Source organism: Sciurus carolinensis, chromosome 1 (genome assembly GCF_902686445.1).
Source record: "Sciurus carolinensis chromosome 1, mSciCar1.2, whole genome shotgun sequence".
NCBI lineage: Eukaryota > Metazoa > Chordata > Mammalia > Rodentia > Sciuridae > Sciurus > Sciurus carolinensis.
Window position 1 is genome coordinate 127,835,841 of NC_062213.1, and position 24,350 is coordinate 127,860,190.

Genomic DNA, 24,350 nt, shown 5'->3' on the forward strand with positions numbered 1-24,350 from the left:
ATCAGGCAAGAAATGGAAATTAAAGGGATACAAATAGGAAAAGAAGAACTCAAACTATTTCTGTTTGCTGATAACATGATCCTATACTTAGAAAACTAAAAAAAAAAAACTCCACAGAAGACTTCTAGATCTGATAAGCATATCCAGCAAAGTTGCAGGATACAAGATTAATATACAAAAATCAATAGCTTTCCTATACTTCAATAATTAATCTGCTGAGAAGGACATCAAGAAAACTAGTCTGTTCACAATAGCTTATAAAAATGAAGTACTTGGGAATAAATCTAATTAAAAGACCTCTGAAATGAAAATTATAGAACATTGAAGAAAGAAATTTAAGAACTTACAAGATAGAAAAACCTCCCATATTCATTAATTGGAAGAATTAATATTGTCAAAATGATCATATTTCCAAAGGCAGAAATTTAGTGCAGTTCCCATCAAAATATCAGTGATAATCTTCACAGAACTAGAAAAAAAAAAGTCATAAAATTCATTTGGAAGAATAAAAGATCCAGAATAATTAGAGCAATCCTGAGCAATAAGAGTGATGCTAGAGGCATCTCAGTACCCAATCTCAAATTAGACTACAGAGCTATAGTAACAAAAACATGACATTAGCATAAAAAAAGATATGAAGATCATTGGAATAGAAGACACAAAGACAAATCCACACAGATACAGTTATCTGATCCTCAACAAAGGTACCAAAAACATGTTGAAGAAAAGATAGTCTTTTTAACAAATGGTGCTGGGAAAACTACATATTCATATGTAGAAGAATGAAACTAGACCCCTCTTACCATGCACAAAAATAACTCAAAATGGATCAAAGACTAGGAATTAGACCAGAAACACTGAAACTGCTAGAGAAAGATATAGGGGCAATATGCCAATATACTGATGGAGGCACTGACTTCCTCATTAAGACTCCTAAAGCTCAAGAAATCAAATTAATATCAGTAAGTGAGATGATATTTTAAAAACTTCTGCACAGCAAAGGAAGCAAGAATGAAGAGAGAGTCCTACAGAATGGGGGAAAATCTGCCAGCTACTCTTGCGAACAGGGGATTAATATTCAGAACATATAAAGCACTCAAAACAACACCGAAAAAACCTAACAACCCAATCAATAAATGAGCAAAATATCTAAATAAACACTTATCAAAAGAAGAAATACAACTAGCCAACAAATATACGAAAAAAAATTTTCAACATCTGTATCAATCAGGAAATGCAATTCAAAACTACATTAAGATTTCACCTAATTCCAGGTAGGACGACAATCAACAAGAATACAAATAAAAATTAATGTTAGCAAGAATGGAGGGGGTGGTACACTTCTGCATTATTGGTGGGAATGCATAAAGCAATATGGAAATTCCTCAAAAGACCAGGAATGCATCCACCATTCACAGCTATGTCACTCCTTGTTATTTATCCAAAAGAACTAAAATCAGCATCCTATAGTGATAGATGTATACCAATGATTATAGTGATGTAGTTCACAACAGCTAAGTTATAGAACCAGCCTAGTTGTCAACAGATAAATAAAGAAATGTGACATATATACACAATGGTGTTTTACTCAGCCCTAAAGAAGAATGAAATTATGTTTGTTATTTATGGATAAATGGATTCAATTGGAGAACATCATGCTAAATGTAATGAGCCAGACTCAGAACATCACGGGTGGAATGTTTTTGTTTATGTGCAGAAACTAGAGTGAAAGAAAAATAAGATGTGGGGTAGGAAGGGTCTCCCAGAAATAGAAGGAAGATCAATAGAGTAGTGGAAGGGGGTTGTATGGGAGGAAGTGGGGGAAGTATGGGAAGTGAAATCTACCACATTATTCTATGTTTATTCATAAATATATCACAGTTAATTATATACATATATAATTATAATGCACTAATTAAAGTAGCAATAATAAAAGGGAGATTAGTATAGTAGAGAAAGCAGATAGGGAAGGAAAGGCGAAGGGAAATGAGACTGATCAAATTATGTTGTATGCATGTACAAATATGACATAATGAATCCCACTATTGTATATAATTATAGTGTATCAGTTTTTTTAAAACGAGTATATAAATCTGTTCTTTGATCAGGATCAGGCTAAATGATAATTGACCATTCAATCGGCCTGTTACATCTTTTTGACCTCTCTTCTCTTTCTGAACCCCCAGTGGGCTTAGTTTTCCCCCTCCTCACTCCAGTTTTGTTTTGTTTCGAATGTGAGAATACTAGACCTAAAGTTTTTGATTTCCAGTTAGCATGGATTGAATTCATTCATATTGGCCAAATCGTTGCTAATCCTGGCTTATGTGTTTCAGAACTCATTAATTTGGACAAAGAAAGCATTTTAAACAATTTAGTCTGCTTTGGAACTACAAAACTGGTTATACCTGAATGGTCACCAGAAATACATGCTATAAACACGAGAATTTATTTCTTGGTTCCTCACACTTATTGTTATATTAATTGAAACAATACTTATGAGTTTCGATCACATAGAAAATAATTCAGGCGAGCCTGAAACCATAGTACTGATGAACAACAGTATAGATAGTGAGTTTTAGGAAAGAAACCTTTTAATCCAGGTTATTTAGGCCTTATTTTGAAGATAGCAAGGATCCACTGAAAATAAATGATGTACCACTTTTTTATTTTTTTAAATAAATAACAAATAAAAAAGAGAAAGCATATAAAAAGTGGATTGAGAAACTTCCAGGTTAAAGGATACTAAAGACACATAACAACTAAATGCAATATGTGATTCTAGACTAGATTCTGTAATGGAGATTTAAAATAAAAATAAAGCCAGAAGATACTACTGGATAAATTGACAAAAATGGAACGTTGATGAGAAATGAATTAAAAACTTTGTGCCAATGTTAAATTTAATAATAATTTAATAATTTACCATTGATAATTGAGTAAGTGAATTCTCTCAAAATACAATAAAATATTCAAGGAAAAAGTACATGATATATGACATGTCTCAAATATTCAGGAATGATTTTTTGTTGTTGTTGGTTTGTTTATGTGTGTGGAGAGAGGAGATTGCGAATAGATCAGAATGTTAAAATAGATAAATCTGGACAAAGGCTATACTATGGTTTTCCCATCTGTGCAACTTTTCTGCAAGTTCAATTACTTTCAGATAAATACATTTTTAAATGGAAAAAGAAAAAATAAAATAAATGATGACATGACCAGATATGCATTTTAGGAAAAAGTCATGTAGCAGCACTATGGAGAGTGAAACAGAGAGAGGATGAGGCTGGGAAAGCTGGTAGGAGGTTCAAATGAGCCAGGTGAGAGGGGAGATGGTTCCATACCAGGTAGGGGCAGTGGAGGTCAAGAGCAGGGCCATTTTGAAGAGGTTTTCAGAATAAAATGGGTAGAGACTAGGTGAGAAGGGAAAAGAGAAATCAGATAGGAGGCCCATAAAGTTAAATAATAAGATTCCCAGGGCTGGGGAGATGGCTCAGTTGGTAAAGTGCTTGTGGGCCCTGGGTTCGATCCCCAGCACCACAAAAAAAAAAAAAAAAAAAAAAAAGATTTCCAATGACCGTGCTGCCAGAGGTCCTTCCCTGGCAGGATTAGAGGGATACCATAGAGAATCCAGCCTGGGAATGACATTTGGAGTCAAAGGACAGATAGAGTGGCTGGGTTTGTAGCTTGGTGGTAGAACACTTTCCTAGCATGTGTGAGGCCCTGGGTTCAGTTCTCAGCACCACATATAAATAAATAAGTTAAATAGAGGTTCATTAATAACTAAAAATGTATTTAAAGAAAAAAAAGGAAAGATGGACTTGACCGGTAAGAGAAGCTGGACCTGTTCCCCACAGGAAATCCCCTGGCAGGGTGAAGTTCCTGGTATGGTGTCACCCAGAGTTTTGTCTTTCACTGAAAGAGAGAGAAAAAAAAAGAGGGGGCGGAAGAATTAAACTAACGTGTTGGGGACACTTGGGGGCCATGTGTTCTCAAGAATATCAGCATGTTGTATAGACTCTCCTGTCTCACACATAATTATATATAACCATTCAAATAAAGCACATGATATTTTGTCTCCCCTACAGAGAAAAAAATCTAAGAAAATACGTACTTAATTAGATGCTTATATTTTGGACTTTGTCTTTATTTTCTTTTGAGTTTTTAAAATTGCATCCTTCTTTTGCCTTAAATTACCTGGGACAGAGGGAATTTGATCCCTGGAATGAGTTCTGTCTTTGTAGTCTGTTTTCATAGGATGTTATAAGAACTTTTGGATTTTTAAATCAGGGCTCTAAAAACAATGAACAAGAAAGGTGGGTGAATACTCTTTTTTGCAGGGTGGAAGGGAGAAAAATAGGACAGATTTTATGGCTTTAGAATACCTATGCTATTCTTTTTTCACCCTTTTCTGTCTATATATTATCCAAAAGTTACATTTATTAGACTTAGCACTATGTGCCCCTCATAGCAGAACATTTTTGGGCACATCAGTGATTAGCATACACTTTTTTAAGTTTCTGTAAATAATTACATGAAATAAGGAAAACTTGTTTTTTCTATTTGTTTAAAGACTGAAGCATCTCCCTTTATTTCATATTTTTTAGAGACTTTCAGAATTGAAGAATGAGTATGTAACTAATAGCATATTATAAAAGCTTTTGTTCATATTTGTATAAAACCAGTTGTTTTCTGAGGTATTGTGATATTAAACTACCCAGCACCTCTAGTCATTTAACAGTGAAGGAACAATTTCTGCAGATTTCCCCTGAAACTTTTTTGGAACCTGTTTTTGTGTTAAGCACATGTTAAGGGCTGCCACATTTCTAGATTGTAAACTTCCTGGTGACTTAACTCATCTTCCCAGGCCCTAGTGCCAAGAATAATGCTAAGTACCACTGTAATACCTTACACATACTAACTTATGAAGCAATTCTGTGAGTTAGTTACCTGCAATTTTTATCCCTTTTATACAAATAAGAAAACTGGGGCATAAGAAAGAAGACTGACTTGCCCAAAGTTTGATGACTAGGCAGCAGAGACTAGATTCAAAGAGAGATAGTCTAAGGCTACATAACATAGTCTAATAGTTATACTGTGCTGTCCTGCTTAGGATATAACCATTGATTTATGAACAAATTTCATAATAAAGACATAGAAATGAGACAACCCAGAGCAATGAACTGATGGTAGTTTTTAGAATTACAACTTGAATTTTAACAAACTTGCTTATCATTAACATTTAAGTTAGTGTCTATCAAACATGTGAGTGCCTTGCTTCTGTTCCCTTTCATGCCTTCCCACTGTCAACATTTCCCCCAACCAAAAGGGGCCTAGTTTTGTTTTCATACACAACTCTCAATTTCAAAGACTCACACCACAGTGGTCTGATAGAGAATGCTGAATGGGGTTGGATGGCCATGGAGGTAAGAGTCATGAGCAACAATGCACTGTGGCATTGAAACCTGCGTGACACTCACTCTCCCTGGAAACGCTGTCAGACTCAGGAAGCATGATTTAACTCTGGTTCATACAACAACATTTTACACCCTAGAATGGGCTGTCCAAATTCTTTAACAAAATTTTATTTTAAATCTTGCCCTGAGAAGTCCTACCAGTAAATAATTTGGTGTACATCATTTGATTTTGGCTGAACCACACAAAATAGGGGCTTAATCTCTATCCCTACCTCTTTTTTCCTTAAAAGAGGTTCTCAAATGAGAACCTGAGAACCTGCTGCCCCAACAGAAGATGCTTGGACTGTGGCCCAGCAGTACCCTCAGCAGGATTTTCAGGAGGAGGGAAGACTGCAATTTAATCATAAGAGCCACTGTCAGTCTTGAAAGAACATCAGCTCTACATAAGCTACAAAGATTCTGTTCCCCATTCAACTCTCAGACCCATCTGTAGGTATTTGTCATGAGGCACCCCTAAGACAGAGAAACTAAGAATAACAGTAGCAAATATATTAGCAAATATACATTTGGCACTTGCTGTGATCCAAGTACTTTGCTGACTTTACCTCACTCCATGGGGAGGTACCATTCAAATACTGATTTTACAGATGAGGAAACAGGCACAGAGAGGTAAAATAACTAGCCAATGTTATTGACTGGATGAAACCAGGAGTCCATCCCAGGCTTTCTGGCTCCAGCGTCCATGTTCTCACCACTGTCTTTTCCTGGGACTGTCATATCTTAGATATTCCATCTTGAATGCAATTAGGCAGAAACTATTGTTTCAAGAGATAGGAGATTGAGTAATGGAACTTGAAAACCTGGAAGTTTAGTATTCTCACCACAGTGACTGAGAATCTTTTCCTTAACGAAATTTGGGTTTTTTTTTCCATACAAGATATTTCCTGAATTACTTACTGCATTAAAACCTGTTTCACCTGTTTTAAAACTACCCTGGCAGAGGCTTCATTCTGGTGCTGCTGATAGACTGAGCCCTGCCAATGAGGCCCTACTTTCCTAGCCATTACCTCCCCCAAATCCCAGGTAGTGTGTGATACCAAGCATGAGCAGCAAACCATTCCCTACTTACTCTTTTAGCAGGGATGAGACACCTTGGTAGCTAAGGTGACTTAGAGTGGTAGGTATAGGGTACCTTGTCACCTGCCACCTCCGTGTTTATGTCTTCCTGTCCTCTACCCCTCATGTGCCTTCCCTGTATTATGCCCATATTCTGTGAATGCCAACTACTCCTCTTTGTTGTTGTTTTGCTTTGTTTTGTTTTTTGAATGTAAAAGAATAGGATTTATTCAAGTGGGAAGAAAAGAGAGTTAATTCTTGCAGGATGAGAGAGGACCAATAATAGGTTACCCAATTGCTCTTTTTTTTTTTTTTTTTTTTTTTTTTTTTTTTTTGTGGTGCTGGGGATTTGAACCCAGGGCCTGTGCTTATGAGGCAAGCACTCTACCAACTGAGCTATATCCCCAGCCCCCCAACTGCTCTTTTTAAAAAATCATTAGCAGACAATTAAGGAGCTTTTAGCCCTAAAGATAGGAATTCTCCCAGGAATATTTTTTTTCTAAGAGAGAACTGGAAGTCTTAACAGAGGGAGAGGTGCTCTGGCTGAGCTTCCCAATATTGGGCAGTTCTCTCTGCTACGAGGAACCTTGTACTCACTGAATGAAAAACCCCTCAAGAATTGTTCAGATGGGCTGCTTGTCCCCCAAAATGGTTTTGATCAGGTCAAGGGAATGGCCTTTGATGCTCATGAGTTGTACCTTTATTCCTCCCAGTTGCTTTCCTTCTTAGCATAGACAGACCCCTTTTGTAGGAATGAAAGCAGACAGGAATGTCATGCCTATAGATTGCTGGCCACTTCCTATTGTAGAGAACAGAAGTGTTCAAGTGCTACTATGTATCAGAAGCATCTGGGAGCTTGTTGAAATGCATATTTCTAGGCTCTAGGCCCAGGGATTCTGGTTTAGAACAATATTTTTGATAAACACTCCTGAATGAATGCAATGTGAAATCCTGAGAAACATTAGTATAGAGTTGTTTCTCTACTTGGTGGTTTCAGTGGTATCCTCTCTGAGTAGAACTGGGATGAACTCATTGTGTCCCTCAGATCCTACCAGTGCTGCTGTCTTTTGAGACCACAGTAGTAGGGGAATCATCAGTGCAGCCAAGCATATTTAACATACATCAGCTAAACTTAATAAGAACCTTGAAACTCCTAATTTTGACAAGCAGTATTATTCTACTTCTGAAAGTTACTAATGGTGGGAGTGCACAATTGCTAAGAGTTTGGAAAATATGTGGTAGACAATTAAAGGAAAACAACCTTTGAAAGCTTGAGTGCACAGAGTAAAGCACATGTTCTTTGGAGGACCTTAGCAGCTTATTCAAGATGTGGAATGCAAAATTAGCTCCAAAGTACATGTTCTTTAACCATACCAAGAACACAGCTAATTAATGCATCTGTTTGTCAAATTCTGTCTTCTTGCCTCTATTTCATTGGCTTTAAGTATATGTATATATCTGTCTTTTTCTCTACCTGTATATCTATATTTCTGTCTGTAAGTACATATGTGTATCTACCTTTTTCTCTACATTTCTTTGTTTCTCTCTCTCTCTCTCTCTCTCTCTCTCTCTCTTTCTCTTCTGCAACCTTAATCTCATAAGTGTCCTTATAAATCTGATTCATGATTAAGAAATCAGATAATCCTCTATAAAAATTCTTAAACCTTTTTAGAGTCAAAAATAGTCTGTACATAAAATGTTTAAGGAAAGTTGCAGACCAGTTTTTTGTTCAATAAGATAGAAATATAACGTATAAAAAGTAAGAAAGGAATTGGAGGAGGGAAGAAGTGGGGAAAGAGGAAATACTGGGAACTGAAATGGAGCAAACTGTTATATGCATTTTTTAATATGTCAAAATGAATTCTACTATTATATATAACTATAATGTACTAATAAATATTTTTTATTTTTTAAAGATTGAAGAAAGATCACAGGAAAAATATCACTTTCCTACTAAGAAAGTTCCTTGACAGAAGTCAGTTATATAATTACTTTGAATTTAAAGCAATTCTTCCTGTTAGAAAGGATATTCCCTTTTTTTTTTTTTTTTTTTTTTTTTTGCAATGTTAACTATTTCACTATTTTTGGAAAAACTTTCATAGTCTAATACTACAAGATAATCTGCCACTGATTTCTCTATTAAAACTATAAAATGTTAACAGCAATTGCCGTAACATAAACTTCAATTAAATTTTCTGTGTCATTATCTACCCTGGAGCCTCTTTGCCTTAAGCCTACATCCACTAATACAGGATCTGGTTGGTAGGGCCCAGAATGGGCCAGTGTGATAGAGAGGAGAAATCTCAAAGAAGCTTGGGTTTAAGTATCAGCTGAGTCACTAATCATCCATGTGATCTTGCATAGGTTACTTAATTTTTTTATGCCTTCGTCTCTGTGTCTAAAAACTGATTTAGCAACATCTATCTCACAAGACTATTGTAGGGTTTAAATGAGGTATGGTAGTGCCTTTCCACCCACCCATCTGAGGTTTCACTTTCTGCAATTTCAGTTACCTGTGGTCAACTGCATCTGAAAATACTAAATGGAAAATTCTAGAAATAATCTGTAAATTTTAAATTGTGTGCTGTTATGAGTAATGATTAAATCCTGCATTGTCCCCTTCTGTCCTGCCCAGTACATGAATCATCCTTTCGTCCCAGGGTGTCCATGCTGTATACATGTCTCTTCGATAATGACTTAGTAGCCCTCTTTGTTATCACATTTACTGTTTCAGTATCATAGTGCTTGTGTTAAAACAACACTTATTTTTTAAATTATGGCCCCAAATCTCAAGAGTAGCATGATAATAATATTTTGAATATGCTGAAGAGAAACCATAAAGTGTTTCCTTTGAGTAAAAAGGTAAAAGTTCTAATTTAATAAAAAAACAGAAAAATACTTGTGTTCCGGGGTTGCTAAGACCTGCTATATTGCTATAATTGTTATATTTTATTATTAGTTGTTGGTAATCTCTTACTGTGCCTAATTTATAAATTAAACTTTGTTATATGTTATATATATATATATATATATATGAAAAGCATAGCATATATAGAGATCATTACTATCTGTGGTTTCAAGCATCCACTGGATATCTTGGAACACATGCCCACAGATACAGAGAAACTACTGTAATTACGTAAAATGCCTCACTTTAGGCTCTGTGCCTAGCAAGTAGTGGGTGCCCAGTAAATGTCAATCTCTTTCCTTCATCTTCAGGCTAAAGGGAGGGGATTGAACTAAATGATTCTCTGAGACTGCACCTAGCTCTAGGTCTCTGCTTCTGAGAGCTGTGCTTAATACAGGGTGTGGAGAAAACAAAAGGAAAAAATGCTGGATTTGTAGGCTCAAAGATCTTGGTGAAAACATTTTAGTGACTTGAAAATACAATGAAAACAAACAAAAAAAGACCAAGAGGGCAGGAAACAGTAACTTTGACCATTTGGTTCAGAGGACAGGAAAACTAAAAGATTGAGTTTCCTCAACTGAAAGTAGAAGGTTGGGAAAACAATGGTTTGCCTGACAATGGTCTTTAGCGATAATGCTAAGCAGGCATGGTCTAATTTTATTTTTTGAACCCAGGGGTACTTTACCACTGAGCTCTCACTAAATTGTTGAGACTAGTCTCAAACTTGTGATACTCCCACCTCAGTCTCTGGAGTTACTGTGCTGACCCTTCTGACAAAAAGCTTTTTTTAAAGTTTTTATTTTATTTATGTATTTATTTTTTATGATAGAACTTCAGGGTAAGGAAGTGAACTACCAACTTAATATGGGCGCTGTTTTCCCATATAAGGGTAAAATAGCTAGTTTGAAATGAACAAGATCAGGCTTGTTCATCATGTTATGGATATAGACTTTGAAGGCTATTTGGTTACAGGCTGAGAAGTACACTACAAAGGCACCACAGATAAGGAACTGAGAAAGCTCCTAAATCCTTCAGTCATCCACCATCTGTGGAAATTCAGAAAATATTGTTCTTGGAAATCAAGTGCCTTTTATCATTTTTCATAAAAGTATCACTTAGAGTGGATCAAGCAGTGAAAAAATATGGCTGGAAGATAAAGAGACCAAAATGGATGGTTCTATTACTCTTATCCAGTATCCTTAAGTTTTATTCTGTACAGCTTTCAGCCTCACCTTCCCATGTTTTCTCTTGGGTCATCTTCAACTACATGATCTCTGACCTATAACCAACTAAGGAGCCCAAAAGTCTTGGCCCAGATTCTGTATGGGTGGGGGTATCTACTGGATGAGGAGTTTAGTTCAGACTATTCAAGTTAAATATGTCTTTTCATACATGCAAATGTTTCAGCCTATGGGACTGGACCTGTGGTGACCCAAATCTGCAGAACAGAAATCCTGTTATAAGTGTTCTTAATCCTTGATCTGTCTTCATCTACACCCCGACTTCATGTATTGTAAATATGTAGCCTGTGTCCTCTTTCTATTTTCTAGACTCATGACTTACATTATCTTTAGTACACCTCTTGGACTTCTGCTCTGAAAGAAGTTGATTTATTGATGATAATTCATCCAGTGGATACATATTAAATACCTACTAGTTAGTGTCACAGATGGTCAGAGACCAGTCAGAGGTAGATAAAGGACTGTGTCAGTATGCTTTTTATTGCCAGTGACAGAAATCCTGATTCAGAATGGCTTAAGCAAAAATGGAACATATTCCCTCACATACCTGGCAAGTCTAGGGAGAGATCTGGTTCCTTCAGGCACAGCTGGATTCACGGATCTTAAATACTGCCTTTGGGACACAACCTGTCTTCATCTTTCTGCTCTGCTTTGTAGTGGCTTCATTTTCAAGCTTTCTACATGGTGGTGAGCAAGATGTTAACAGTTCCGGGTCCACATCCTCCTGGGTTCCAGAACAGCAAAAAAATAAATCAATAAAAATAAAAGGTGCTGCTCTCAGCAGCCACAACAAATGGTCCACTAAGCATATGAGTTTCTGACTGTATTATGTACTCTTCCCTGAACCGGTGACTTTTGACACTGTGATTGGTCAGATAGGAGTCATATGTCCATTTCTTATAGCCAGATGTGGAGTCAACTCTATTCAAACACTTAAATTGGAAGCAAGGGGTATAGTGGTTCTCCTGAGAAAAAGGTGAACAGATGTGGGATGACTGAAGAAATAAATAAAAACTGTGAGTTAACAGACAATATGGCAGCTAACCACATAAGTGTTTATGTTAAGTATTTATGGTAGAGTTTCAAATTGTCTGTCAAAGGGGATGGTGTTTGACTCCACACAGGACAGGCAAAGAAAGATTCACCCTTTCCTCACCCACTTGCTGTTTTCTATCCTTCCCTTTTCTTTTTAGCCTATTTTGTTCCAGATGCAGAGTATAGATTGTTCTAGAAATGGACCCTACCTATAAATAGCTTACGGTGTAAGAAGGAAGAGAGATGACCAGGGCACTGTTTCTGCATTCATTAAAGATTTTTATCTTCAGAAATGGAAATATGAAGAAAATTTGTTTTGTTTTGTTTTTAATAAAATTAAAGAGACAGCTCTAACATTTATGTTGTTTAACATCATCTTTACCCAGGCTGCCTCACTGAGCTTTTTTGTTCCAATACCTGGGCTAAGTCTCTCTGCTTTGAATAACAAAAACTCTACAACCCACATTTAAAAAAAAAAAAAAAAATTGCCTTCTGCAACTCAGAGTTAAAACTTGTGCTTAATTAAAAGTGGTTTTCCTTAAGATTAGTTGGTTTTTTCTTTTTGGCAGTGCTGGGGATCATGAAGTACATGCTAGATAAGTGTTCTACTACTGAACTACATACCCATTCTTCCTCCCCTCTTTTTTCAACTCTTGATTTATGATTCTATGGTTTTATCATCGTAACTGGAACTTTTATAGTAAGGTACCTCATTGTATGGAGACATGCAACTGAGATAACCAAAAAAATACTTTCAGTTTCTACTTTAACCTTAATAGTTTCTACTTCTGATCTGTCCCAGGTTGTTAGTGTGCCTCCCACCAATACCCAATCATATGCCATTATCTCTTTCAGGGTATATATAACTTGTATATAGAGGGCCAACCAGATGTTGAAATAAATACATATGGATATATATACATTTTAAAAAGCAATAAATATGAAAATATTTTTGTGACATTCAAGATTCAACAAGCAGTCCTTATATTCTTTTTTAACTGTAGTTTTTAATTTGTTCTGTACTATTAAAAAGAAGATTAAGAAAAGCAACACAAATAATCCAAGGATTAGGAAATACATTAATACTGCAGTTGTCAACCAGAGCCATTTGGCAGTGCTTGGAGTTATTCTTGATTGTCTGGACCACTGGAATCTTGTGGACAGGGGCCAGGGATGCTACTAAACATCCTGTGATGCACAGGGCAGGCTCCACAACTAAAAACAAACAAACCACCTACACAGTCCAGAATGTCAGCATTTTTAGAATTCTGAGCCTTAAAAGAATTTAGAGCAAGTTTGTAATTGAGACATAAGACAAAAGTAGATGCAAATTAATTTTAGAATCATAGAATCCTGAAACTGGGAAAGTTATTTTAGTTCAATTCCTCCCACCCCATTTTTTACATAGTATAACTGAGTCACAAAGGAAAAAAAGTGCCCGGAAGCAATGTGACTTCTTCACCTCCTAAACATGTGATCAGGCAACTTGCCTATCTCCCTTGCCTCACTTTCCTCATCTGCAGAAAGAGCTAATAAAGCATGTTTCAATGATTGCCATGAGAAATAATTAAAATAGAATATATATAAAATGTTTTGGAACTGGGGTCATGGCTCAGTGGTAGAGCACTCGCCTAGCATGCGTGAGGCCCTGGGTTTGATCCTCAGCACCACATAAAAATAAAATAAAGGTATTGTGTCCGCCTACAACTAAAACAAATTTTTTTTATTTTAATTTATTTTTATTGTAAACAAATGGGATACATGTTGTTTCTGTTTGTACATGGAGTAACAGCATACCATTTGCGTAGTCATACATTTACATAGGGTAATGATGTTTGATTCATTCTGTTATTTTTTCCTTCCCCCTCCTCCCCTCCCACCCCTCTTTTCCCTCTATACAGTCCCTCCTTCCTCCATTCTTGCCCCCCTCCCACCCCCGATTATGTGTCATCATCTGCTTATCAGTGAGATCATTCGCCTTTTGGATTTTTCAGATTGGCTTATCTCACTTAGCATGATATTCTCCAATTTCATCCATTTGCCTGCAAATGCCATAATTTTATTATTCTTTATAGCTGAGTAATACACAATATATATATATATATATATATATATATATACCACAGTTTCTTTATCCATTCATCAATTGAAGGACATCTAGGTTGGTTCCACAGTCTGGCTATTGTGAATTGAGCAGCAATGAACATTGATGTGGCTGTATCTCTGTAGTATGCTGATTTTAAGTCCTTTGGGTATAGGCCAAGGAGTGGGATAGCTGGGTCAAATGGTGGGTCCATTCCAAGTTTTCTAAGGAATCTCCACACTGCTTTCCAGAGTGGCTGCACTAATCTGCAGCCCCACCAGCAATGTATGAGTGTACCTTTTTCCCCACATCCTCTCCAACACCTATTGTTGCTTGTATTTTTGATAATTGCCATTCTAATTGAGGTGAGTTAGAATCTTAGTGTAGTTTTGATTTGCATTTCTTATTACTAAAGATGGTGAACATTTTTTCATATGTTTGTTGATTGCTTGTAGATCTTCTTCTGTGAAGTGTCTATTCATATCCTTAGCCTGTCGGGGTTCCCGGGACCCCTGGCCCTGGGCGAGCACATGGTCCCAAGATGGTGCCTGGCATCTTGCCAGTGCGGTTCTACTTTGAGACTAACAAGTGACGCTAAACAAGGAAGTTACCCTCTCCTTGTATATTAAATGTATTCATATTTTCCAAGTATACAAGTTTTAAAGCAGGGTATTTATCAAGCTGCTATTCTCCAAACTTCTCTCTCAATGTTGGAATGCTTCTAGGTTCTCACGGGCAGTCTTATTGTGTATTCCTACGTTCCTACCAGTCCCAGTCTCTGTTACAGATACAGAACTACCAGTTCTACTATCCAGAAACAAAAGAGATTTTGGCATCACCGCAGCAATAATCACTGCAGTGGCACTCTCTGCAACAGCCGCGACTGCAGCAGCGGTTTCATTAGCTACATCAATACCCACAGCAAAAGAACTCAATAACCTAGCTGAAAATACAGCCACTGCCCTGCAAACTCAAGAGACTCTAAATGGTCATTTAAAGGCTGGAATTCTCCTGATGAACCAAAGAGTAGACTTATTACAGGAACAAGAGGATATCTTCAGGAACTTTTGGGACTGGGATGCATCTACCCTTTTAGAGGTCTATGTGTTACTCCTGTTGCCTATGACAATTTTAGTACTGCGGCTAACTTGTCCAAAACCATTTCTAGTTATCTTACAACCAATTGGTCACTTACATTTTCAACTCTGACTTCTCAGCTGCGATCTGAGATACTTAAAGTCAATGCCACTAGAATTAATGTTGCTTCTGTATCCAAAATGTTCTCTAGGTTAACTAATGTATTAGGTTTGTTTAAAAGCTGGGCAGGAGTGGGTGCTTTTGGCCTATTATTAGGACTGGGTATTTTGTATCTCTTTCACTCGTTGCGTCAACTTTGAGCCTCTCAAAAGAGAGAGAGAGTCATCATACATCAAGCCATGGCAGACCTAGAGGCCGGCACTTCCCCTCAAGTATGGCTGAGTATGCTGGACCGGTAGTCAAAGACGGGTAATGTAGGAGGTGGCTGTATACCAACCTAAGACAGAAGCTGTAGCATGCTCTATAGACTTTGATGACGGGTAAGGATACAAGTTGACCCCTCAACCTAAGACAGGCACGTCCCTTGCCAATTTTTATAAAATAAATAAGGGGGAGCTGTCGGGGTTCCCGGGACCCCTGGCCCTGGGCGAGCACATGGTCCCAAGATGGCGCCTGGCATCTTGCCAGTGCGGTTCTACTTTGAGACTAACAAGTGACGCTAAACAAGGAAGTTACCCTCATTGGGCCACTATATATGATCGGCGTGTGTACACTGCCTGCCTAGATTCACTGTATTGTTTTGTTTACGCTCTCCCTTCGCACTCTGTAATGTGATTGGTTGCTTACCTCTACATAGGGGCTGTAACTTCCCTGTTAGAGAGAGATTCTCCGGAGCGCTACAAAAAAGATAGACACTGAATAAACGAGCTCTTACTGCCAGCATTTATCGCGTCATTCCTGCGGGTCGGGGAGCGCGATAAGAGCCCATTTGTTGATTGGGTTATTTGTATTCTTGGTGTAGAGTTTTTTGAGTTCTTTATATATTCTGGAAATTAGTGCTCTATCTGAAGTATGAGTGGCAAAGATATTCTCCCACTCTGTAGGCTCTCTCTCTGCATTGCTGATAGTTTCCTTTGCTGAGAGAAAGCTATACAAAATATTTTTTAAAAAATGTTTTTGTACAGTAACTGACCATAGTAGTTATTTATAAATAGTGATGGTAATTGTCATTACTACTATTGCCCAAAGTCACAGAATTAGTTTGCAGTGTGTTCTGCCAACTGTTCTGTGACTCTGTCTTGAGAGTCTATTAAGAAAGGTTATAGCTGGGCTTAGTGGCATCCACCCATACTCCCAGCTATTCAGGAGGCTGAGGCTGAAGGATCACCAGTTCAAGGCCAGCCTGAGCAAGTTAGTGAGACCCTCTCAAAAAAAAAAAAAAAAAAAAAAAAAGAAGAAGAAAGAAAAATCATAGGAGCAATTTAATAGAAATTAAAGATTCATCTGAAAGGCAGCACTGAGTTGCTGTAATTCAAGAGAAACATTGAACAAATGTTCTGCATGAAAGAACAGGGATTTATAGTAAAGACAGAAAGATCCCTCTTGAACAGGCTACCCTATCTCTTCCCAAAGCTGTGTGAATGGGTTCCAGGTGGTCATTCCTCCAGGAAGGTAAAGCATGGACCAGATGACCTTTATCCTTTACAGTTCTGACCACGTTCACAGGGAGTCAGGATGTCTGTTTCTTTGTCCATTGGTCAGTCTGAGAGATTCCCTAAAATGCTGGGATGGTTAAACATTATATCTGAAGACCCTTCCCATTGTAAGATTCTCTGACATCTTGATAAGTTTTGTGGCCATGAATTATAAAGATCGTGTAACAGTTTAGATCATGCTCAATAGGCATGTTGCAGACAACCACAAACCTCCTGTTTTATGGCTTATGGAATAAAATGCTTTGTTAGGTTTTACGAATTCAGTCAACATGAGCATATAATTAAATATTGTATGAATTTTTTCCTCTGAAAATAGTAATAAATTATCTTATCATCAATTCTATGAAAGAGGTTTCCTCTCATTTTCCTCAAAGATATAAAAATCCTTTGCAGTTGCTTTATGAGTTGAATTTTTATTACCCTTGTTAGACTATTCAACTATTTTTGAACCATTGATTTTCTATAAAAAATTATCAGAATTTCAAAAGCATTAAAACTCTTGTGCATTACAAGGATACATTAAATCCTCTCAAGGGGAAATCTCATTCATGTGGTAGCCTTCCCTTGAATATCCCGTGTTGGTTGAACCCCAAAATGATTTCACATCCTACAAAAATATCATATGTCATAGTCATTTAAAGATGTTCTCTCCTATTATCAAGATCAAGTTGATACAGGAAAGAAAACTGAATGAATCTATTTACTGTATCTGTTTTCTTTATATTTGTTTGACATTCAAGATCCACAAAGCAGAGAAGAGCAGTACTTGCCTGTCCCATGAGTACTGAGGGAGCCCACGGCACTGGACTCAAAGTTAGAGGTTAGGTTATTTGCCTCAAGTCACACAGCTGGTAAGCAGGAGCACCAAGACAGTACAGTTCCACGGGACTCCTAAGTACAGTGGCTTCAACACACACTGTTTGCTACATCCTGGTTCTTGACAAGGAAAGACTTACTAGACTAATAAATCCCCTTAAAGATCAGACTGTTCTTAATGCAGAATGCCTCATTTAAATTAGTCTTCTGTATTTTAATTTGACTTCCTCCATTTTTTTAAGGTGTTGTGTAATGGACCAGGAACATGTATTCCTATCTGCATATCTGCCCTTCTCCTTGGAATACTAGGAGTGAAGAAAGTGATCATCGTCTACGTCGAAAGTATCTGCCGAGTAGAAACTTTATCCATGTCTGGGAAGATTCTGTTTCATCTCTCAGATCACTTCATTGTTCAGTGGCCGACTCTTAAGGAGAAGTATCCCAAGTCTGTGTACCTGGGGCGAATTGTTTGACAAATGGCAAGTTGCTTTAGAATTTTGCAATCAGTGATAATTACCATACCGTGTGTATCGTAAAATCTTCTGAAAGTCCTAAGAATTGTCCATGGTCACAAGTAAAAAATTGCAGATAACCTAGCGAAGAAACTGAGGCTTCTCTTATGACAGATATTAATAAGCAGTACCCATCAAAAGTTTACTCTGTATGTCAAATTACTTTTTTAGGTTAAAATATGTAGCACTGCCTGCAAACTTTCTTTTGACTAGTATAGTGCTATTTTTTCCTTAATCTAAATATAGTTTTCATGATTAGTAGCATTTCCTGTTCTATAGCTTTAAAAAAAAAAAAAGGTATTCTGTATTATAAAAAGAAAAGAAAAAGATATTCTTTTTCTTTTTTTTCCAGAAACAACAGACTTTATTTCCTGTATGGAAGCAGTGATGTCCCCAGTGAGTTCTTTCAGCATAAAGGAAACAGTTATATTAAATTGGCTTCATGACAGTTTGCACTCCACAGGCTTCCAGAACCTTGAGCATAAACGAGTATCTCTTTTCATTCTTCAGTCTTATTTTATGAGTAGTTGGCCTCAATCCACAATATCTTCTTAAATCTTTTTTAATTGTTAAAATATATTAAAAGGTAACCATTGTTGTACTAATAAAAACATGATTCTACTTATCAGAAATCTAAACTCAAAACATTGTTTAAAATGTTTTAGTAAATTCACAATGTCATGACTGTGGCTGTCTCTGGCATTATGACTGTACTTAGACCTGCTACAGTCTGTATTTACTATACATTAATATTGTGTGTGCTGTATGCCAGATATTCTTCTAAGCACTTTTCAAATGTTGTCTTACTTAAAGCTAATAAGAACTTGATGAGGTAGGGAATATTATTATCCCCATTTTACAGATGACTTCTCCAGGGTCACATTCCTAGTAAGTTGCAAAATCAGGATTTAAGCCCAGGTAGAGAGTGGTTTGAGAGTGGGGCCAGTTTCATGGGTATGTGGTCTGTGAGGTCACATAGGGTCCCACACTTGGTTTAATACTCTGTTGTCCACTCTCTTAGATTTCTTAGAAATTTGTTTTCAGTTAATTAGTTTATTGTTGTTTTGCAGTGTTGCAGTGGAACCCAGGGACCTTCTGCATGCTAGGCAAGCAAGCACTGTATCGTACTACGGGACCACATCCCTGGCCCTCTTAGTAATTTTTAAACAGGGGACTCATGGATTATGTAGCTGGTCCTACCTAGATTTTGTGCTCCTAATGGTGCCATGTCTTCTACAATAGAAACTCTTCAATAACCAGATTCTTGTCCCCTCCCTCTGAGCTCTGCTCCTTTAACAAAGCAGCAAAAAATGAGAATATCTTCACTTACAATATTATTTTTTTCCTCTTAAATCTTTTTTTGTCTAAGTATGATATAAACTTAATAAATAAATGATAAATGATTAATTGTGCTTAAAAGAGGCATGATCACCCAAGGTGACATAAACTTAAAATGCTGAGGTTGATCTAGACTTTCTTATTCTATTAGAAAAACTCTTCTGAGTCAAGTAATGTAAACACATCTGTCATCAAGACCTTTTCCTAGCTTTTTAGTTGGAGAAACGTGGCAGAAGACATCTCAGAATGGTGAGTTGAGAGCACTGTGCCATCTGGACTCAATTGCCAAGGGGAAACCAAGTGGTGGGTCATTGTACTTGATTTTAATCCTCAGATCTTAGGTACTAGCTCTGTTTCCACTGACCCGCAGACCTGGAATAGCATTCTAGAGAAAACCAGGAGCCAAGACATAATAAGCCTCTACTTTTCTAGAGAGAAGGTAATTTTTCAATAATAGCAGCATGTGCATTTGATTCATGCTTGAATCTTTCTGTCTTCTGACTTTGTTCCCAAGTGGCCCTGTATAGATGGTTGAGAAGAAAAAGTAAACTGCTCAGTTCAGTTCAGTTAATCTGCAGTGCTATAGGACAGCTTCCCCAGCCCTACAGGTAATCTGACCACAGAGGCTCTATAAGCCACAGTTTACAGTGATCAGACCAGAGAATTGTACAAAAGATTTTTTCCAGAAACATACGCCCCAGATGTTTTACAGACCCTTAACTCAGACAGTGGCTAGCCTGGAATGTCAGAGAAAGAATCTGTGTGTTATATCACTCAAAGTTTAGAAATATTTTTCCCAGTTCAGGCTGCTGCGCACACATTCGGAGCCAACGGAGGCACATGTTACGTCTTCCTGCTCAGTTCCAGGTTATTTGGTAAACAAGTGCATGCTCTACTCTGTGTTGTTGTTATGGCTAATTCGAGTATTCAAGGTCGCACCAGCAGAGGGGGCTAGATTTAGATTCCAGTAGGGGCACAGTTCCCTGCTCTGCACTTCTGTGTCATTCTGAAAGACAGCACTCCCATCTCAGCTCACACTGAAGATCAGTAGTTAGATTAGACTTTCCAATTTCTCTTAAAACACTGTGGGACACATCTTTTACTGTAAGAGACCATTTATAAAAAATTAACTGAATCAGCCTTCAAATGAGAGGCAGGGAAACCACACATCCTGCCCACACCTACTTCCCTGGAAGATTTTTATCTCAGTTCAGCTATCCAAAAAGGTCTCAGCAGCTTGCCAGGTCAGAAGGTCTGACTATTTCAAATAGGATGCCCTAAAGTCATGACAGGAAGCTTTAGCTTGGAACGAAGAGTGCTGTGAAACCATGTCAACAAGAGAAGTGTAGTACATTTTCTAATTGGATAGCAAAAGGTCCTGTTAGAAGAGGGTGACCAGCTTCCCCTCATAAAAGCAACTTGAAACACACTGTTTATTTTACTTTCCAAAGTTATATGATAGGTTAAAATTGCCTCCTTACCGTGTTCCTTAGACCAAATCAGTGCTTTCTTTTTTCAGAAAAGTCACTATCCCCTGAAAGACATTTGAAGGCAATGTATATTTATTAAGTATCTCTTACCACTGATAAGAACATTGTCTAAGTGTTCAAGAAAACTGTCCCCCATACAGGTCAGTGTTTGGGGTGTTGTAGAATTTCTTCCCATGATTTCAGCCATAACACAATGAGCAGACACCCAAATCCTGTCTGCCCTGAACTTTCTTCTGTTCAGGACATCACTCTAGCACTCTAACAACAAATATCTGCAGTTGTGTCCTTGTCGCCAACTCATTTTAAACATGGATTTGACATAACTCCTCCTTTTCCCTCTCGAATAATTAACTGGTATCAACTTGCTAACCTCTGTCATATCCCTCAGATAACGAACTTTGGAATCGTTTTATTTTTTCAGTCTTTCCTTAGTCATATATAATAGGTTGCTTTTTTAAATTTTTTATTTAAATATCACCAGCAGTTTCCCCTGTCTTTTCTTCCTTTGGAATTACCTTTACTTTTTCTCCCTTGTCTGAATTGCCTTGTTGACTCTGCCATTGACCTAGTTCATGTCTACCCTTTCCTTTTCAGTCCCCTGATCATAGCTTAAGCCAGACCAACATAAATTCCCTGCTCGATTAGCACATTTTATTAAGGAACTGAGAGAGGTTAAACATTGTATGATAATATTAAACTCTGTATAAATAGTAAATACCACATGAATAGCAAAAATTATGTTATTAGAAAGTAGCAGAGCTAGGATTTGAACCAAGACACTTTAGCTTCAGCCCAGACTCCTTTTAATAGCTATGTTAAGATTTAAGCTGGGAGTGGTGGCACATGCATGTAATCCCAGCATCTCGGGAGGCTGAGCAGGAGGATTTCGAGTTCAAAGCCAGCCTCAGCAAAAGCAAGGCACTAAGCAACTCAGTGAGACCCTGTCTCTAAATAAAATACAAAATAGAGCTTGGGATGTGGTTCAGTGGCCAAGTACCCCTGAGTTCAATCCCCAGTACCCCTCTACCCCAGGAAAAAAAAGATTAAAAAAAAAAGTTCTAGGAAGGAAATAAGCACATTGCTGTAATGGAAGGTAAGGTGTGCAGGGTGCTCAGGAGAGGCCTTGTGTTAGCCTTTTGTCACTGTGACAAAATATCTGAGAAAATCAGCTTAGAGGAGGAAAGATCTGTTTTCAATCACAGTTTCAGAGGTTTCATTCTGTGGTGACTTGGCTCCATCATTGTGAGCTTATGATGAGGCTAAACATGGCAGGGAGAGCGTACTCACCGACTGGAAGCAGAGAGAGGGAGGAAGAGGCTAGGAACAAGATATACCCTTCTAGGGCATGCTCCCAGTGATCTACTTCCTCCAACTAGACCCCATATCCTGCAGTTTCCACTGCCTCCTAATAATGTCATCAAATTAGTAATTCATCAGTGGACTAATCCACTGATGTGGTCAAAGCCTCATTATCCAATTTCTTCCCAAGAGCCCTGCTTTTGAACCTTGCTGCATTGGAGGCAAAACCTTTAACACGTGAGAGCTTTTGGGGGATTCCAGACCCAGACCACAATAGGCCTCTGGGAAAGGGACATTTTAGCTAAACTCTGAATGATAATGCCTTAAATATTTGTCCTCCTACTTTTATCTTTGAGCTTAGCTTTTTCTCCTCTCCCCCACAAAGTCTTCCAAAGCAAGGTTTGAGCAACTTCTCCAAACACTTTCGACATAGCCAACACAGCAAAGGTTACCGCTGAGCTATATACCTTTATATTGTAGGGCTGCATAATTTGAAACACCTGTGGGAAGAGCAGGTGAATGATTTTACTCATGATGTTTGTCTTTTGGGGACTATACCACATGCTAGATTTGTATTCTTGTTTCACACTTAGCAATACTTATACCATAGTTCTGGACAAAACATAGGCATTAACTAAATGTATAAATTTATATAGCTTCAGAATTTGTCAAGTCAGCTTTAGTTATATCTCACCTGTACTAATTCTCAGATTTTTGGTCTCAAGTCCTCATTACACTTAGAAATGATTGAAGTTCCCAAGGAACTTTGTTTGTAAACTACATTTGTCAGTATTTACCATATTAAAAATTAGAAAATTTTTAAAACACAAGAATTCATTCCATTATCAGTCACAGCTGTAATATCACACATCAATTAGCATCGGAAAACTGCTATGCAGTCATGAGAATGAGAAGGAGGGTAAATGACATCCTAGTATTTCTGTGAAAGTAGTTTTGATTTTGCAGGTCCCTGAAAAGGTCTCAAGGACCCCTAGGGGCTCCTGGGCCACATTTTGAGAATTGCTGTTCTATATAATGTCATATCAGTGACTTCATTCTAATAGCCTTTGATCAGCTACTGATCTGCCTATTAGCTTTATAGCTGTGTAACAAATTGACACATACTTGGTGGCTTTAGACACACATCATTTTGCTATTCACTAGTTTAGAAATCCAGGTGGGGCAGTTTTCTGCTCACAGGGCTGAAATCAAAGTGACTGCCAAGGCCGAGTTCTGATCTGGAACTCTGAATCCTCTTTCAAGCTCATTTGAGTAGTTATTGACAGAATTCGCTTCCTTGACGTTTTAAGACTCATGGTGACCTATTTTTGAAGGCCAACAGGAGCATTTTTGTTGCTACTTTTTTAAGGACTCACATGATAGGTTCAGCATAGCATAACTTCCCTTTTGATTAACTCAGTCAATTCATTAAGACCATCACTGCCTCCCTCTTGCCACATTAAGGGAGCATAGGGAACGATATCCCCGATATTCACAAATCACATCCATACTTAAGGATAGCGGCTTATATGAGGCTTGTGCACCAGCAGGTGAAATTCTGAAACCCACATTAAAATTCTGCCCTGCACAATTTGCCAGAAGTTTTTTGTTTATTTTAGGGGAGAAACTATTTTAAACCTTCATTTGGACCATCAATCTCCTACCTTCATATCCAAATTCTCTGATTGGTTTTTAATATGAGAAATTCATGTCTCCCAAACTCCATCCCATTTTCTAGCAAGTTACTTAACCTTTCTGTAGAATAAGTAGAATAATGGTACCTACTTTAAGCTGTTATTGTGAACATTCCACTAGATGGTCTATGTACTTCTTTAGCACAAAACCTGCTGCATGGTGAGCCCTCTGTGGGCTCATATTCCAGTGGGGGCTTCCTGCCTATGTAAGTGGCCTAAAGAAGGGTTCTTATTAAATTAATCACAGGACCACTTCTCACCCTTAAGGACAGTAACAATCAAAAGCAGAAAGCGTGTATTGCCAAGGGTGTAGAGAAATTGAATCCTCATACATTGCTTGTAGGAATATGGAATGGTACAATAGCTGTGGAATGACTATTGACCATTCTTCAAAAACTCCAAGTTACCATAAGACCCAGCAATTCCATCCATAGGTATATGCCCCAGAGAACTGAAAACATATTCACACAAAAACTTGCACACAATTGTTCATAGCAGCCTTATATAAAATATCAAAAAAAAAAAAAAAAGGTGGAAACAACCCAGATGTCCACCATCTAATGAATGGATAAACAAAATATACCAGGTATATTCATAAAGTGGAATATTAATCAAGGATGAAGTTCTAATGCATATTATACAATATAGATG

The 24,350-nt window shown here is 37.6% G+C and overlaps 1 protein-coding gene across 1 annotated transcript in view; it reads left to right on the plus strand.

The window, feature by feature from the left end:
• The window catches only part of Alg14 (ALG14 UDP-N-acetylglucosaminyltransferase subunit), a 94,241-nt gene extending 72,602 nt beyond the window's left edge, over positions 1-21,639 (plus strand). The window contains exons 4-5 of the mRNA XM_047548617.1: positions 17,609-17,845; positions 18,231-21,639. Coding sequence (XP_047404573.1) covers positions 17,609-17,839 — 231 coding nt within the window. The 3' untranslated portion in view covers positions 17,840-17,845; positions 18,231-21,639. The remainder of the gene's footprint in view (positions 1-17,608; positions 17,846-18,230) is intronic.
• The last annotated feature ends 2,711 nt before the right edge of the window (positions 21,640-24,350 follow it).